Source organism: Rhinatrema bivittatum, chromosome 9, assembly GCF_901001135.1.
Source record: "Rhinatrema bivittatum chromosome 9, aRhiBiv1.1, whole genome shotgun sequence".
Lineage (NCBI taxonomy): Eukaryota > Metazoa > Chordata > Amphibia > Gymnophiona > Rhinatrematidae > Rhinatrema > Rhinatrema bivittatum.
The window spans coordinates 240,527,246-240,544,764 of NC_042623.1; the positions used below are offsets into that span (position 1 = coordinate 240,527,246).

At 46.3% G+C, this 17,519-nt stretch overlaps 1 protein-coding gene across 2 annotated transcripts in view; it reads right to left on the reverse strand.

Annotated features, from left to right (window-relative positions):
- TTC14 (tetratricopeptide repeat domain 14) overlaps positions 1-17,519 on the reverse strand; it is a 109,058-nt gene that overhangs the window by 33,239 nt on the left and 58,300 nt on the right. For both annotated transcript variants that reach the window (XM_029616300.1, XM_029616299.1), the window contains 2 exons: positions 7,701-7,823; positions 6,250-6,367 (listed from right to left, as the gene is read on the reverse strand). In XM_029616300.1, coding sequence (XP_029472160.1) covers positions 6,250-6,367; positions 7,701-7,823 — 241 coding nt within the window. The remainder of the gene's footprint in view (positions 1-6,249; positions 6,368-7,700; positions 7,824-17,519) is intronic.

The window sequence follows — 17,519 nt, forward strand, 5'->3', positions numbered from 1 at the left end:
AAGCTCCCCCTCCCCCATAGCCCTTGCCTGAGCTGCAGCAAAGGTGTTTAAGATGGCTGCCGTCCCTGCACTGAGGGGGGAAAGGATCAGCCTGAAGCTCCCATGGAGCAGATCGTTTTTGAGCCCCTCGAGGTTTAGTTGATGCCACAGACCCTGAAAAAGAACTGCCTTCCACACCAGGTAGGCAGCGGGAGCAAATACCGGCCCTAGAAAACCGCGTGGGCGATTCTCCACATGCCACACACAAAGATGGCTGTGGCATCATGGGGGGGAAAAACGGCCCAAAACACATGAAAAACGTGGCGATTTTGATGGGGAGGGGTCCTGGATTGCAGCAGACAAAAAAGAAAATTTTTCAAATTTTTCGATATTTTTTTTTTTTTAATGCTCAGAAACACCATGGATTAAGAGAGGGACTGGACCACCAGTAATCTCTTCTCCAGTTCCTTACCTGGCTGAAGCCCCATGGGATTACCAACCCCAGCTCCAATAACCTGCTACCAGAGAGGATAAGCCCGCAAGATCTAACAACCCTCTGGGAGGATTGGGAAAACTTCCCTCTGCAGAAGAACTTCTTCCTCTCTTTTTTTTTTAAACTTGCTTGATTCACAACTTATAGCTAGTTCACTCTTGGTTAATTTTAAGGGATAGCCTAAATCCCAGAACAGGGCAAGACTGCAGGGTTTGTACAACCACCATCTGCTGGAGACAGAGAAATACTGAAAGGATGCAGGAGGCACACTAGGTTAAGTGAGGGTTCCTTTCAAGTTTTTCTCTGTCTCCACCTGCTGGAAGGAAGGCATAATCCATGGTCTGGACTGATCCGGGTACGTACAGGGAACACAACTTTTTCCATGATGCCTTTGTCACTATATAGAGATGCTTCAGTACAGAGAAACCCAGTATACTTACGACAAAGCACTAGATATAACTAACACACACACACACTCTTTCACTTTTCTCCTTTTACTACAGCCCAACGTCCCGGAAGGGTCTTGGACTGGTGTAGTTTTCTTTCCATGAATCCTGCTAACAGGTAAGAAAATTTCTCCTTCCATTTCATCCTGCTACACTAGTGCAAGTACGCCACACAGATTGTTTCTTTAATACACCACACCATAAATCGCCTTAGAGGCTTCCTTGCCCTTATTTATTTTTAATTTTTTTAATTTTTATATACCGATCTTCTTGCATGGGATACTCCAAAAACAACCAAACTATCAGTTCTGCAGAAATGATTAGTGATCTCCAAATATTTGATAAAAACTTGGCGAGCATACAGGAATTACAAAGACTTGTTGCTACCCTGACATTCCTCCTTAGAGAATGTTGGCAAGGAGATAGACTGAAAAACCAACATTACCCTTTGGAAGAAAGGATGGAACAGGATGAAGATAGTTTTTGGGTCCAATTCAGTCTAAGAAAGGATCTCTACATGGGAGCACCTGAATTTCAGAAATACACTGAACAAAACAGACAGCTACTAGATAAACTACCTTCAGTTACAAGCCCTTAAGGAAATGTGTTTTAGAGATTCAAAGAGAAGTGAAACCAGTGCCTTCACAACCAATTTAAGATCCCATTGTGGAACTGTAGGCTTACACGGCAGCCGAAGTCTTTTCACCCCTTTAAGAAAACGAGCCACATCTGGATGAGAAGAAACTGAATATCCCTGAACTCTACCTCTGAAACAAGAATATACAACTACCTGAATATTCAAAGAATTTACAGCTAAGTCCTTATCTAAGCCTTTCTGAAGAAAAGATAAAATCAAAGGGATATCTGAACACCAAGGAGAAATTGTCCAATCCTTACAAGCAGCTTCAAAGTCATGCCAGACTCCAATAAAGGCCAGAGAAGAGGAAGACTTGTGGGCTTTCAAAAGAATGGAAATCAAGGAGTATCCCTTCTTCCTCAATTGTGACCATTCAAGAGTCAGGCAATAAGACAAAATGGAGCCAGATCCTCCATGGTGATTAGACTTTGAACCAGAAGGCCATGAGTGGCCAGGAGCTGAAGGAGCTGATCCAACTACAGTCTCATTAAACCCGCAAATCAAGGCCTCTTTGGCCAACCTGGAGCGACCAGAATCACATTCTCTACTTCTATTCATCTTACAACCCTGGCTATCAGATGCCAAGGCAGAAACATGTACATTAGATCCAGCTCTGGCTAAGGCTATACCAGAGCACATATGCTTTTGGCTCTGAATATGCCATGCAAACTGAAAATTGGGAAACTCAGACCTCATGACAACCCGCAAAAATGCCAATGTGAGGCAAACCCCACTGAATTACAATTCATTGAAACACATCCTAACCGAGTTCCCTAGCTCCAAGAAATTCCTGCTCAGAAAATTGGCTTGAACAATCTCCTTCCCACAATATGAGCTGCTAACAAGTGAATAAGATGTTCTTCCATCCAAGGGAACAGGAAGTTAGTCTCCTGGGAAACTGCCAAACTTCTGGTACTGTACTGTCTGTTCACATATGCCATAGCATTGTCAGAAAGCACCCCAACTGATTTCCCACTTATCAGGGGAAGGAACCGGCAAAGGGCTAGCCTGATCACCTGGTTTCCAATCTGTTGCTGGACCAACAGGCCTCCTCCTGAGACCACAGGCTTTAAAAGCTACTTGATCCAGGTAATTATGCTTCATAGCCAATCAAACTTACATCTGTCATAATCAGAATCCACAAAATGGTGTCCAGACTTACCCGTTTCAACAGATTCCTTGGATCTGATGACTGGATCTCATCTTTCCAGACAAGGGGAGACGACATTCATAATTCTGAGAATGCAGGGTCCATCAAGGCAGAAGCGAGGCCTGAAGAGGTCTCATGTGGTCTCTAGCCCAGGACACTAAGTCCAAAGTGGCTGCCAATAAACCAAGAAGCTAGAGATAATCCCACGCTCTTGGGATTCTCTGATTGGAGAATCTCTGGACTTGCTATACAAACGTTTGGAGACTCTCTCTGCAGTCAGATAAACTCATCCTACTTCCATATCTAACATCACACCCAGATAGTCCAAGGACTAAGTAGAGTGCAGTTTGCTCTCTGCAAAATTGACCACCCAAGTCTTCTAAAGACAAACTACTCTGTTAGAGGCCTGGAGCCCCTTCTAGAAAGACTTGGCCCTGATAAGCCAATTGCCCAGATAAGGGTGAATCAGGATGCCCTTTCTCCTTAAAAACGCTACCACAACTCCATGATAAAGGTTTGCACAGCCATGGCCAGATCTAATGGAAGCACTCTGCTCCTGTAAGATGCAAAATCAAATGCTACTTTTGGTCCTCTGTCCAGATAGGAATCTGAAAATAAGCCTCAGAGATCCAGGGAATGATAAACTTACCAGTCAACACTGCCACTTGAATGGAGAACAGAGTCTCTATTCTGAAGTGAAGTATGGAGACTGCCATTTATGTCCCTTGGATCCAAAATGGATCTGAAGGCGCCATCCTTCTTCAAAACCACAAAGTAAATCTTATAACTGGCCATGAATCTGCTTGGCTTGAGAAACAATCTATAGATTGTAACAGGAGAAGATTTTTGAAATTAGTCTGGACTGCTGTTCATTTGTGTCTCATGTCTTTCAGTATCCAAAGTGTTGGAAACTGAAGCGGCCAGCTCCAGAGAATAAACAAGATAATTTCCAGGATCCACTGGTCTGACGTTATGCAAATCCATTCCTGGTAAAAATGTTATATATGACCTCTCAAGGATATACTAGAGTGTGAACCTGTCACCTCTCACTCTGAAATATGATCCACTCTTGTGGAATTAAATGAGTCCAGCCTTGACTTCAAAAGGACTGTCTCAGCTCTTAGGCTAGAAAGAGGAAACATACCCCTGCTTGCCATGTCTATAAAATCTGGCATCACCTTGACCTCTTGCCAGGACGATAAAAGGAGCTCCCTCTTTCTTTAGGGAGTCTTTTAAGCTTTGGATCTCCAAGATATTTTACCAGAGGCTCAACATCTTCTCTGAAGCTCAATTTTCCTATCCTGTGGATCTTTCAGCGAAATTCTACCCTCCACTACTAGTTCTTCTAGTAACAGCTGTGACCAAAGCATCCATCGGAGGCATCTAAAACGAACCTTGTACTGCCAACTGAGAAAGAGGATATAGCTTAACAATATTCTTCCCTCCCTTGGGTCTAATCTCCAGGAATCCCCATTCAGAAAGTACCACTTTTTCACCCTCAGAATGATAAGGAAAAGTCTTGGGTCAACTTTACAGCTATAGACCCCACAACGGTTGCTGCAGTTGGCCTCCTCCATGCAGGTAGAAAATTCCTCCCCTGGAGCACACTGCCCCATACAAACTTACCAAAGTTCTCCGTGCTGGCAAGACTCTCCTCAGCTCCAAAGTAGGCTGCTCAGCCCCTCAGCTCCAAAGTTTTCTTGCTGCAGCTCCTTTTTGCTCAAGCTTTCCTTTTTTTTTTTTTTAAAAGATGTCTCACCTCATGGCACAAAAGCGAGTGTGAAGGGGGAAGGGGAAAGGTAGGAAAGGGGAGCAAGCTGCCAGAAGAAACCTCTCCACAACAAAGCTGTTGGCACAGAAAATCTCTTTCCCTTCTGTTACAAATATTTTTTTTTTAGTGCCTATACAAAAGGACCTCCCACCAAGGCTCCCACAGGGTCAGGGAGCCTCAAATTGGGCTTGCTATCCTGGAAAACCAAGAGCCTGGCCCGAACACGCTAAAGCCTAAATCCCTCCAGCAGGAGGCAGGCTAAAGAAGAAAGCCTACTGCACCACTAGTCATAACACCAGCTGTAGGCAAAGAATACTGTGTTTCTCTGTGCTGCATGGAGAAAGCTGTACTCACTGCCTCCATCTGCTGGCAGGGGGACATAACTCACCTGTATGGACTGGTATAACAGGCTGAAATGGAAACTTGCATTTTTACAGGACCTAGATGATGCAAAAGTGATTTGGATCACAAATAAAACAAAGTTAGGGGTCCACAATTACAAAAAAGAGTTAAACATGTCAGGCCCTAATCGGGATGGCTCAGACTGGAACAGCGAGACATAACTGAAAGGCAAGGCAAAATGTCTGTTAAGCAACCAGTTTAGAAGTTGCAGGGCCAGTTCAGGGGCTGAGTGACAGTGATGTGTAGTGCCATGCAAAGGACCTGGATTCTGTGCCTGGATCAGCTGGAGCAGGAGATTCTGTGGAGGCAGGGTTCACAGGCCCTAGGAAGAAGTCCCAGTCATTGCATAATGGCGACATCTAGCAGCCAGGCTAAGAGCCTATGATTGCAGCATTGCAAACACATCCCCCAGCCAAGGATGGTCATTGTAATGACTGGGCTAGATGAGCTGGAAGAGGACATGGGAAAAATCCCCAGGTAGCTGCCTATGAAGGCTTATGGTGCCCGCTCCTAGCCCTGATTCTGAATGAGCTGGAATCCCAGAAGGAAGAGAAGGAAATGGCCAGCCCTTGCCCCCTCATCCCCCTCAAAACATATTGTAAGGCTAGGTATGAAAATACTTTTGGTCAAAATCTGCAAGTAAGCCTACTTGTATAATTTGGAAGTGGCTCATCTTTTGTCCACAGATTTACCTTTCCTGCAGCTTCAGGAAGGGGAAAACAAATCTACAATATATGGTGCAAGTTAAATGTGCAGAAAGCACGATGGGACCTTTTCCCTGAAATGCTGCCCAATTCTTATGTTCAGTAAAATCCCATATTTTGCTTGCAGCATTTTTTTTGTATTATTTCTCTTCCTTCCTGAAGCCGCACAAGTTAAATCCTTGACAAAAGATATGCCACTTCTAATCATGCAGTTTGATGGACTTACAGGCTTGTGGCCTGAACCTTATATGCAATTTCTTATTTTTTATTATGAGGAGCTACTATTGACCTTGGGAATGAGTTTTGTCACTGTGGGCTGCCCCAACAAGAAATTCATACATGTTTAGAGGCCAGACCTCAGACATGCAGGTAGCAAAAAGATTTAAAAAAAAAGGTTTACACATTTTATCAGAGACATAGAAAATAAACTGTAGGCAAGAATGCTAAAACCTCTTGCTACATTCTCTAGCAAATCTACAAAATCCTTAAATGCAGTCCCTTCATTACATAATTGGTTGTCAAAGTCCAAGCAAGTTGCTTACGTGCATGCCTTGTATGTATATTTCAGAAGTACCCTGAAAGTGTGCTTTCACTTTGCTGCAGAAAATGGTATATCACTTTTTATTTAGGAGAGCAGCACTGCTATTAAGAGAAAGTAAAGGATCACCTGTATGCGCTGACGCAGTTTTACCAGCGCATCTTCCGCTTCCTGAAAGGTCTCATCCACAGTCAAAGCTTTCTTGTAATAACTTTCAGCATTTAACAGCTTATCTTCCTCCTCTAATCTGAAATTGAAAAAAAAAAAATAAAGATATGCAAATGACACTATTCCTCAAAATATGAGAGAGAAAGCAGACAACTGTGACATGGATGCTAAATCACTCGGGCGGATTTTAAATGCCCTGCTCGCGTAAATCCACCCGGATTTACACGAGCAGGGCCCTTGCGCGCCTATTTTGCATAGGCCGCCGGCGCGCGCAGAGCCCCGGGACGCGCGTAAGTCCCGGGGTTTTTTCAAGGGGGCGTGGGGGCCGAATGACGCAGCGTTTCGGGGGCGGGACGCCGGCCCGGGGGCGTGGTCGAGGCCTCCGGACCAGCCCCTGGATCGGATGACGGCGCGCCAGCACTCCGCTGGCGCGCGTAGATTTACGTCTGCTTCTAGCAGGCGTAAATCTAGGGACAAAGGTAAGGGGGGGTGGATTAGGTAGGGGAAGGGAGGGGAAGGTGAGGGGAGGGCGAAAGAAAGTTCCCTTCGAGGCCGCTCCGATTTCGGAGCGACCTCGGAGGGAATGGAGGCAGGCAGCGCGGCTCGGCGCGCGCAGGCTGCCCAAAATCGGCAGCCTTGCGCGCGCCAATCCAGGATTTTATAAGATACGCGCAGCTATGCGCTATCTTATAAAATCCAGCGTACTTTTGTTTGCGCCTGCTGCGCGAACAAAAGTACACGATCGCGCTCTTTTTTAAAATCTACCCCACTATGTAATAATACTAGGAACATTTAATGACAAAACCTAGTCGTGTGTTCATATCACAATCAGCATCACTGCACGCATACATAAATGTGGAGAAGGTAGGGGAGAGAGGCTGGCTGAAATGAGAAGAAAAAAACTTGTCTAAAGCAGGGCTTCCCAAATCTGTCTTGAAAACCTGACTGGCTGTGGGGGTCACCAGGATATCTATTATGAATATGCACAAGATAAATTTTGCATATGATTCTTCAATGTCATCAACTATCACAGATAAGGCAGCAGTCCGTGCCTGTTCCAGCTTTATTATTGATCACCATCACTCAGTTTTTCCTGGGTCTGCCTGGATCTCCAATATATGTTAATTTATCTCATGCACTGTCATTGTGGACAATCTGAAAACCCAACTAGCTTTGAGGTGACCAGGACAGGATTAGGAAGCCCTGACTTCATGCCGTTTGCTCTCAACTGCTGCCTCCTTCCACCATGATCTGCTTTACTACTTGTACATTGATAGGAAATGATGATGGGAAGCCACCCACACTAGGATTTCTTTATCATTAGCTAATAGAAAGAGAGAGCAAACACCAAGTACCAAGTCAAGAACATGAAAAAAAAAAAAACCCCCCAACCCAGCACATTCACTACTTACTGGCCTCCTCTTACAACAAGTGTCTGACAAAGGTACTTCCTTGCATTTCTATGAGTCGGACAATTTTGTAATGCAACTTCAAAATCATCTATAGCTTTGCTTAAACTTTCATTTGTTGCATAACTAGAGAAAAAGAGAAGGAAATTTACATTTATTATTGAACAGTAAATGTACAATATGCATATTAATGAATACAGAAATCTTAAAAAAGATAAAGCAATATTATATTCAAAACATTCATTTATATTTCATAAAATGGCTTAGATATACTAAAATGCCATTTCTTGCCAAGGGCAGGTCACAAGGGTATATTACTAAATCCTACCATACACTCCCTTTGTTTTCCTCTGCTGCCCAGCTGGGAGGTTTCAAAATGCAATCAGGCTTCTGCAGAGTTTGGTGGATATTTGTAGCAAGGCTACAGCTATTCTGAGAGATTATGGCATTGAAACACATCATAGCTCCACTTGTCAAGTCAACTGACCCAACACTGAGTTTTGTTTTTCTCCCAAATCATCTCTGACTTAACACTTTGAGACTTGGTCAAGACCTTATAGGGAAGGGTGGTCATTCTATTTGACAGCACATGATTATTATTTTTTTTTTTTTTGGAATTTATATTTTTAATGATAAACACAAAAGATATACAGAACAATGGGCTACAGTTAGCGCCCAGAATTTGTATTGTTATTGTAGTACTTTAATGAGGCCTGTTATTTGCCTGATGAGAAAAATTATTTCAAACTATATACATTTTTTTAACACATTTATTATACCTCAGTATAAGTTCAATGAGAAAATATTTGTTTTATCTTTGATCACATTGCATGACCACTTTACATTTATTTAGCCATTTTGTATACTGTCATTCCAAAATAAAAGATTACAACAGTTTACAACATGACATACATATTATAGATCGACATGTACATGGAGTTGATAAGAGTCAAAAAAACATACATTTTAAAATGACTTTGTCCTTGAGGGTGCATGCTGTGAGTTCAGATGATTTACCTAAGAGAAGGCATTGTTAGGGTAATAAACGTATGGGCGTAGATCGCATTTTCAACTCTACACAACTTTTTCAGCAGAAATCTACCCACAAAAAAAAAAAAGCAAGTACAAGAATCCAAGAAGATCCTGTATGCCCACAGCAAGTCTCAAAGCAAAAATATGAATGTACTTTCTCTTTCAAAACTGCTGCAAAGCTTGCAGATACATAATACACACAGATTTTGTCCCCGTGCAGACAGTTCAAAAATTGCCCCCTCCCCCCAAAAACTGTAGCCACTGTGGGCAAATAGTGTCTTTGTACTAAATAGCATGTTCATGCTAAACTGAGCATGCACATTCCTCTTCTCCACATGGCTCAGCCCTCTCGCTGCCTGCCTGTACAACAGTAAGTCTGGCACATGTTTCTGGTTGTCGGTGCTGAGGAAAGAAGCTGGAGAGCATGTGGATTCCAGAAGAGGTGGTGAAATAAGAGGCTTCCAGGAGACTGAAATATTGCACATCAGTACTGTTGCACTATTGCCCCTCCATACATCCCCAAAAATTGAAAAGGATAAACCCCAGACAGCACCCCCAAAGTTCAAAGCCTCTGCAGTCCTCAGCATTAAAAGAAGCATTATAATCAGGAATAAAAGAAAACTCTAGCTAACTAACTGATAAGGCTTATACTAGATTCAGCACATTATAATCCCTCCTCAGTATATGTTTCCAGATTTGTATATCAGCCATCTTAATAGGCATTACCAGTATAGAAACCTTCATTGCTTTATTATTAATCATATGGCTTCATTAAGCAGTGTCCAAAAATATTTTTTATGCAATTAAAAGAACTCATTTTAGCGATTTAGCTTGTTCAATCACCCTGACACAGCCCTGTCTGGCTTTGATTTAGTGCCAAAATACTAGATGCTGGTGTTTGAAAGATAAACAAATCCACACATATATTACAGTATCGTGATTATCAAGATAAATATATTGTTCTGATGGCCCCGATGCAAAAAACAATTTCAAAACGCGGACCGTATCAGGGTGATTGAACAAGCTAAATCGCTAAGATAAGTTCTTTTACTTGCATTAAAAAAAATACAAAAAAAATATTTCTTGGACATTGCTTAACGAAGCATGATTAGTAATAAGGCAATGAAGGTTTCTATACCAGTTGTGCCTATTAGGATAGCCAATATACAAATGTAGATACATATACTGAGCCGGGTTTATAGTGTGCTAATTCATTTTTTCCTTCACACAATTCTCACACCATTGTGTATTTTGGGATTTTATAACAGATTCAGACATTACCAGGATACAGAACCAGCTCCATTATAATTTTTGCCTACTCCTTTTCTGGGATGCCAGCTCACTGTGTCAGGGCTACTATTCGTTCACAACTCCCCAGGGTCCCCCTACCCATCCTCCTCTAACTCCCTCCCATCTAGTCCAGCTTACAGCAGCATTCCTCTAAAGGCATCTACTGTGGCTCCTTTCTGAATAATGGAGGGGGAATTATCTCCTTTTACAAGAAAGTACTACCATTTCATATAAGATAATAGGTGCTTCTTACTTTATAAGCTTGCTACCTCATGCAAGCTTGGGCCAGAGGACCACATGACAAGGACAGTAATTTTATCATCCCAAGCTCACAGAAAAAAAAATTTATACGAGGGTAAGTCAGTAAGTAAGTCACAAACATACATGGATTAATATTCATGAAATTTATGTAAATGCAAAAGATGAATTATTTACTGTGAAATATACAGAATATAGTCACAAACGGTTTTTCTGGAAAAACCAACTACTTTTCAACGTAATCGCCACGAACATTTATACATTTGTCCCAGTGTTTGAAAAGTCCGTCAAAACCTTCTGCGTGAAAGTCTTTTGGCTGGCATCGTAACCAGCGCTTCACCTCTTGTTTCACTTCTTCATCGCTGGTGAAATGTTTACCACCGAGATGGCTTTTCAGTTTGCCAAACAAGTGAAAATCGCTGGGTGCCAAATCCGGACTGTATGGTGGATGTTCAAGAACTTCCCAGGGCAGGTTCGCAATTGTCTGACGAGTCTCATTCGAAGTGTGTGATCTGGCATTATCATGAAGAATCAGCACGCCTCTTTTTTCCAGATCTGGGCGTTTTCTACGAATAGCTCCTTTAAGCTTTAATAGAGTAGCACAGTAGGAAGCCGAATTAACAGATTCACCACGCTTCTGAAAACTGGTTAAGAGTATCCCATCTCGGTCCCAAAACACAGTCAACATCACCTTTCCTGCAGAAGGCACAAGCTTGAACTTTCTCGGTGTCGGTGATAGTGGATGCTTCCACTGCATGGAATCGCGTTTTGCTTCTGGTTGATAGTGGTGCACCCACGACTCATCACCAGTAACAATACGTGCCATCATTGATTCACCTTCGTTTGCATAACGGCAGAGATTTTCCAAACAGACACCCATCCGGTTGTTCTTATTGTCTTCGGTCAGCTGTTTGGGAACCCATCTTGCACAGACTTTGCGAAAGTTCAATGCATCGTGCACTAAGGAATATGCTAATCCGTGAGAACACCCAATTTCTTTGGCAACTTCGTCAATTGTTACCCTCCGGTTAGTGCAAACCATCTCTTCAACCTGCTTCACAGTTGCCTCTGTCGCAATCTCTACAGGTCGACCAGGTCTGATTTCGTCATTCACGTTGGCAAGTCTTTGTGCAAACGTATCGGTCCAGTTATAAATTTACAAGAGACATTTCTCTCCATATACTGGATACATTTCTTTATGAATGTCTTTTGCCACTAAGCCCTTAGCCCTTAAAAATCTGACAACAGCACGTTGTTCTTCGACCGTACAATCTGTCAACACAGCAGCCATTTTCCTTGTGTACACAGCCCCTGCGCATGCACAGTTTAAATAACTATTTATGTACATAAGCACTTCTAAGGTGCTGCCATCTATGGAATATGACAACATTATAGATATATGTTTTATTACCTTAGTAGAGAGATTTGTGACTTACGTACTGACTTACCCTCGTACAAATTAGTGAATGCCCACAACTTCACTTTCTATAAAACACCTACCAAGTCGTGATTTAAAGGGTTGGGGGGTTTTTTTTCGGGGGGCAGCAGCATTTAAGTTAATTGGGAGAAAACCTCATATGTTGCCCCAAACAGATCAAAACATCAACTTTATGAATAGAAAGGAAGTGAAAGAAAATTGGTCCTTACTTGCTAATTTTCATTCCTGTAGTACCAAGGATCAGTTCAGAGGGTTGTGCATCCCTACCAGCAGATGGAGTCAGAGAACAAAGCTTTGGGCACTGCCAGATATACTAGAGTGTCACCTGCAGTCTCTCAGTATTGTCCCGTACCCAAGCTAACAGAAGTAAGGAGCGAGAGGTAGCAAACATCAAAACCCTGACTACCCCTCTGCTCTAGACAAAAAGTAAACTAACTCAACCGTGCATAACTGCTCCATCAATCCGTTCTGCCAAAAAGGAGCTTCAACAATGCTTCAGGCCACAATATTGGCCAACAGTAGCCAACACAGTCTTTCGCAGTCTGAAATAAGGGGTGGGCCTCTGGACTCATCCTTGGTACTACAAGAACGAAAATTAGCAGGTTAAGGACCAATTTTCTTTTCCCAGTACGTACCAGGATCAGTCCAGAGAAGTGGGATGTACCCAAGCCACCTTACACTGGGCGGGCCCCCGAAAGACCCCCCCGAAGGACGACTCAGACGCCTTGACATCCAATCGATAATGCTTCATGAAAGTGTGAATAGAAGACCACACTGCCATCCTACAGATCTCCTGAGGCGACAAAAGCTGACACTCTGCCCAGAAAGCAGCCTGGACTCTAGTGGAGTGAGCCCTTAGACCCAAAGGAACCTGCCATCCACGGGCAATGTATGCCGAACTAATGGTTTCTTTAATCCACCGAGCAAGGGTCGCTTTAGACACTTTGTCTCCTTTCTTCGGACCCCCAAACAGGACAAACAAATGGTCAGAAAGTCGAAAGTCATTGGTAACCTCCAGATAGAGCATTAAGACCCAGCGCACGTCCAAGAGATGAAGGTCTCTATCCTGAGGAGAGTCTCGAGACCAATGTGGAAACCCAGGAAGTTCCACCATCTGATTTACGTGAAATGAGGAAACCACCTTAAGGACGAAAGACAGGACCATCTGCAAAGACACCTGATCCGCCGAGATATGTAGAAATGGATCCCGACACGACAGTGCCTGTAGCTCAGAAATTTGGCGAGCCAAGCAAATAGCCACCAGAAACACCGTTTTTAAGGTCAGATCTGCTAAGAGGTTCGAAAGGAGCACCGCAAAGGACCCAGAGAACTAAATTTAGACTCCAATCCGGGCATACTGGGTGGACGGGAGTTGTAAATGTTTAATTCCTTTAAGAAAAGGAGCAATGTCCAGGTGAGCTGCCAAGGAACAACCATTGAACTGTCCCCACAAGGCACCCAGAGCCGCCACCTGTACTCGGAAGGAATTGAACACCAGTCCCTTAGAAAGCCCCTGCTGAAGAAAATCGAGGATTTGAGGAACCCCAACTGATAGCAGGTCCGTTGACTACACCACGCCTCAAAGAGCCTCCAAACGCACACATAAGCCACAGAGGTAGCCAGGCGTCGCACCTGAAGAAGGGTGGAAATGACCTGCTCAGAATAGCCCTTCAAGCGTAAACGTCTCCTCTCAAAAGCCAAGCCACGAGAGAGAAGTGATCCTCCTGATCCGAAAATATGGGCCCCTGTCGAAGCAGATGAGCCAGCTGTAAGGGGCCTTCGAGCACTAGCCGCACTAGATCCGCGAACCACGGACGACGTGGCCACTCCGGTGCCACGAGGACCACCCAGCCTGGGTGAAGTTCTGTGAGACGGAGAAGCCGCCCTATGAGCGTCCAGAGGGGAAAGGCATATAACAGAATTCCCGTGGGCCAGGGACACACGAGGGCATCGATGCCCACCGAGCCCTGCTCTTTTCGCCGACTGAAGAAATGTTCCGTCTTGGCATTTGTCCGCGTTGCCATGAGGTCCAACTAAGGCACGCCCCACCTGGCGCAAATGCGGTTCCACACCTCGGCGGACAGTTCCCACTCTCCTGGACTGAGTAGTTGTCTGAGGAAATCCGCTTGAACATTCTCCACTCCCACAACATGCGAGGCGGCAATGCCCCCGAGATGACGTTCCGCCCAGGCGAACAGAAGTCATGCTGCTAGCGCCACAGCAGGACTTCACGTCCCGCCTTGACAGTTGATGTATGCCACCGTCGTTGCATTGTCGGAGAAGACTCGTACCATTCTGCCCTGAATCCAGGGGAGAAAGGCTTGTAAGGCTAGGCATACCACTCTCGTCTCAAGGCGATTGATGGAACACAAAAGCCTTCTGTTGCTGACCACAGACCTTGAGTCTTTCCAGTTGGGGAGCGGTCTGCGCGGACCCTTCCGCGCAGACCGCTCCCCAACTGGAAAGACTGGCATTGGTGGAGATTATCAGCCAGTCCGGAGGGCCTAAATGCACCCCCACCCCCCCCCCCCCCCCCAACTCCAGATTGTCGCGCGACAGACCCCACACAACAGACTGGCCCGAGACTCCTGAAGTAGTGGCATTGGCAGCTGAAACTGTTCCGACACCGGGCTCCAGCGAGTCAGAAGTGCCCGTTGCAAGGGGCGAAGGTGAGTGAACGCCCAGGGAACTAAGACCAGAGTGGAGGATATGGATCCCAGGACTCGAAGATGATGCCACACTGTGGGCGTGTGCCTCCAAAGGAGCGAGTGAATCTGGTCCTGTAACTTCGTTATTCAATCCTTCGACAGAAACACCTTCCATTGTATGGTATCAAATTGGGCCCCGAGATATGTCAACACCTGGGTGGGCTCCAAATTACTCTTCTGGATATTGATCACCCAGCCCAGGGACTGCAATGTGAACATCACTATGCGCACTGATCTCTCGCAGTCCTCCCGTGATTTTGTGTGAATCAACCAGTCGTCCAGGTACGGGTGGACCGATATCCCCTCCTTGCGAAGGAATGCTGCCACCACCACCATTACTTTTGTGAACGTTCGAGGAGCCGTTGCGAGGCTAAAAGGAAGGGCTCGAAATTGGAACTGTTGTCCCAACACCTTGAAACGCAGAAACATCTGGTGACTGGACCTTATGGGGATATGAAGATACGCTTTGGTGAGATCCAGGGACGCTAGAAATTCCCCTGTCCGAACAGCCGCCATCACCGTCCGCAATGTTTCCATCCGAAAACGAGGGATCCGGAGACAACGGTTCACTTTCTGCAGATTGAGAATGGGACGAAACGTGCCCTCCTTTTTGGGCACCACAAAGTAAATCGAGTAATGGCCCCTTCCTTGTTGCGTCTCCGGGACCTGGACAATAGCCTTGAGGTCGAGAAGTCGTTGCAAGGTCCCCTGGATCACCTCATGTTTGCTGCGCGAGGTCACCCGGGATTCCACAAACACCTCTGGGACCGGCTGTGAGAATTCCAAGGCGAACCCCTCTCGGATGAGGGGTACGCCTTGGAAACCCACCGGTCTGAGGTAATCCTTGCCCATTACGTGTAAAAGCTGGGTAATCTGCCTCTGACAGCTTCGATGACGGAATGGGTGCTCGTGGCTTCATTGGGAGGATTTGGTGCTTCCCGCACCCAGGTGTCCTGAGTCCCTGCCAGGACGGCGACCCCCGCGAAAGGACTGCTGGCACCCCGTAGGCAGCTTAGAAGCGGACGGCGCCGAGTATCTGCTAGTCCTGTATCGACGTGTGTCCCGGAAACGAGTTTTAGGAGGGAAGGCCTTCCTGGACGATTTCCTGTCTTCTGGCAATCGATTGCCCTTGGATTCCGCCAGCAATTTTACCAACTGATCCAGTTCCTCTCCAAACATAAGCTTGCCCTTAAAGGGCAGGTTGCACAGCTGGGATTTAGAGGACAAATCCGCCGCCCAATTCCTCAGCCAGAGGAGACGCCTCGCGGACACCATGGTGACCATACCTCTCGCAGAGGTCCTCACTAGATCATACAGGGCATCCGCCATGTAGGCGATACCCGCTTCCAACCGAGCGGACTGTAACGCACCACCGCCGCTAGTTCCGGAACCGGCCGCCACTTCCTGTATCCAACACAGACATGCTCTCTGCAATAAACTGGCGCATATTGCAGCTCGAAGACTCAGCACTGCCACCTCAAACGCCCGTTTCAACTGGATCTCCAGCTTTCGGTCCTGCATGTCCTTAAGGGCGGCTGCCCCAGCAACCGAGATAGTGGTCTTCTTAGTGACCACTAAGACCGCAGCATTCACCTTAGGGATCTTCAACAGGTCTAATACGTCCGACAATAGGGGATATAGCTTAGCCATTGCTGTGCCCACTTTCAGACCGGCATCAGGAGCCTCCCACTCCCGGGTTACCAGTTTGCAGACCTTCTTCAGCAGAGGAAAGGACGTAGTGGAACCCCGAATGCCGACAAGGACGGGATTAACCCCCTCATTGTCAGACTCCTCCGGAGACACCTTAATGCCCAGGACAACAAGAACCTGAGGAATAAGGGAACGTAGTTCGTCTCTCTTGAATAAACTGACCACACCGGGATCGTCGCCCTCCGTTGGTGAGGTACCGGGATCATCCGTGTCATCCGTATCCACATCCGCCTGAACCGGGTCCTTATCCACACCTGTTCCCATGGGTGGGGCTGACCTGGATCCTGGTAGTGGCCCCTGAGTGCCTTCCTTATCCAGTTGTCCCTGATCCATAGGACGGTGCCCAGGATCAGTGGCCCTATTGAATGTCTCCGGAGGATGATCGAGGTCTCTTCACCGCCATGCGTTTGTGGGCCAAAAAAGCTTCGTGCGCGAGTAGGATAAACTCCGGGGAAAACCCCTCCGGAGCCCCCTCCCCATCTGGGGAAACCACTGGGGGCGCAGCACTCACTCCTCCCGGGAGATCCTCCCCTAGAGGAGCCAAAACGGGAGGGGGATCCTACCTCCCACGATTCTAGCCCCGGGAAACCCGGGGCGTCTCCGGAGACGGGGCCTTCCGGCCCCGATAATTCCCCTGCCTCCTCAACACATTCGGGGCATAAAAGGGCTGTATCCAGAGCCTGTCCACGTGTGCCACACACGTGGCAGGCCGGTGATTTAGAGCGCAGCCCCATCCCTGAAACCACACCGCCACGTGGATGAAGGGAGGGGGGGGGGGGAAAGAGGCCGCGATTGTCGCACCACCTCACGGAGCTGCGGCGCGGGAAAAATGTCAACAATCCAGTGCAGTCTAAAGTGAGTAAAAAACTTTGCGTGCCGCCAGGCCACAGCCAACCAAGCCGGTCCCTGTCTGAAAACGCCGGCACGAAATAAACAAAGACCGGAGGATTAAAAATTAAACTCACCCTTTCCCTTCTGCGGCAACCCGGAGCTCTGGGAGTTGAAGGGAAATGGAGCCGACAGCCTCCCACATAGCCTTCCAGGGCCTGATCCCACCGCACCGACTCCTTACCTCAGAGCCGTTGCCTCAGACCGGAGCACCAAAATAAACACTTTCCTCCTGTTGAAAACTTTTTTTTTGTTTTTTAAATAAACTTCACTAAAAGCAGGAGATGCTCTAGCAGGGATGAAGGGAGCAGCTGCAGCAATGTCAGTTGTGGCGTAACCAGGAGCCCCTGGCCTGCACACACGGACCCGAAGCGGGCGAGACCCTGACAGGGATATCCAATCCCCTGGACGCCCGACTTCCACTGAGGGATGGCCCACGAAGGTGCCTAACACCTCAAAGTGATCGTAAGAAAAGGATAAAATTCTGCTAAGTACTGA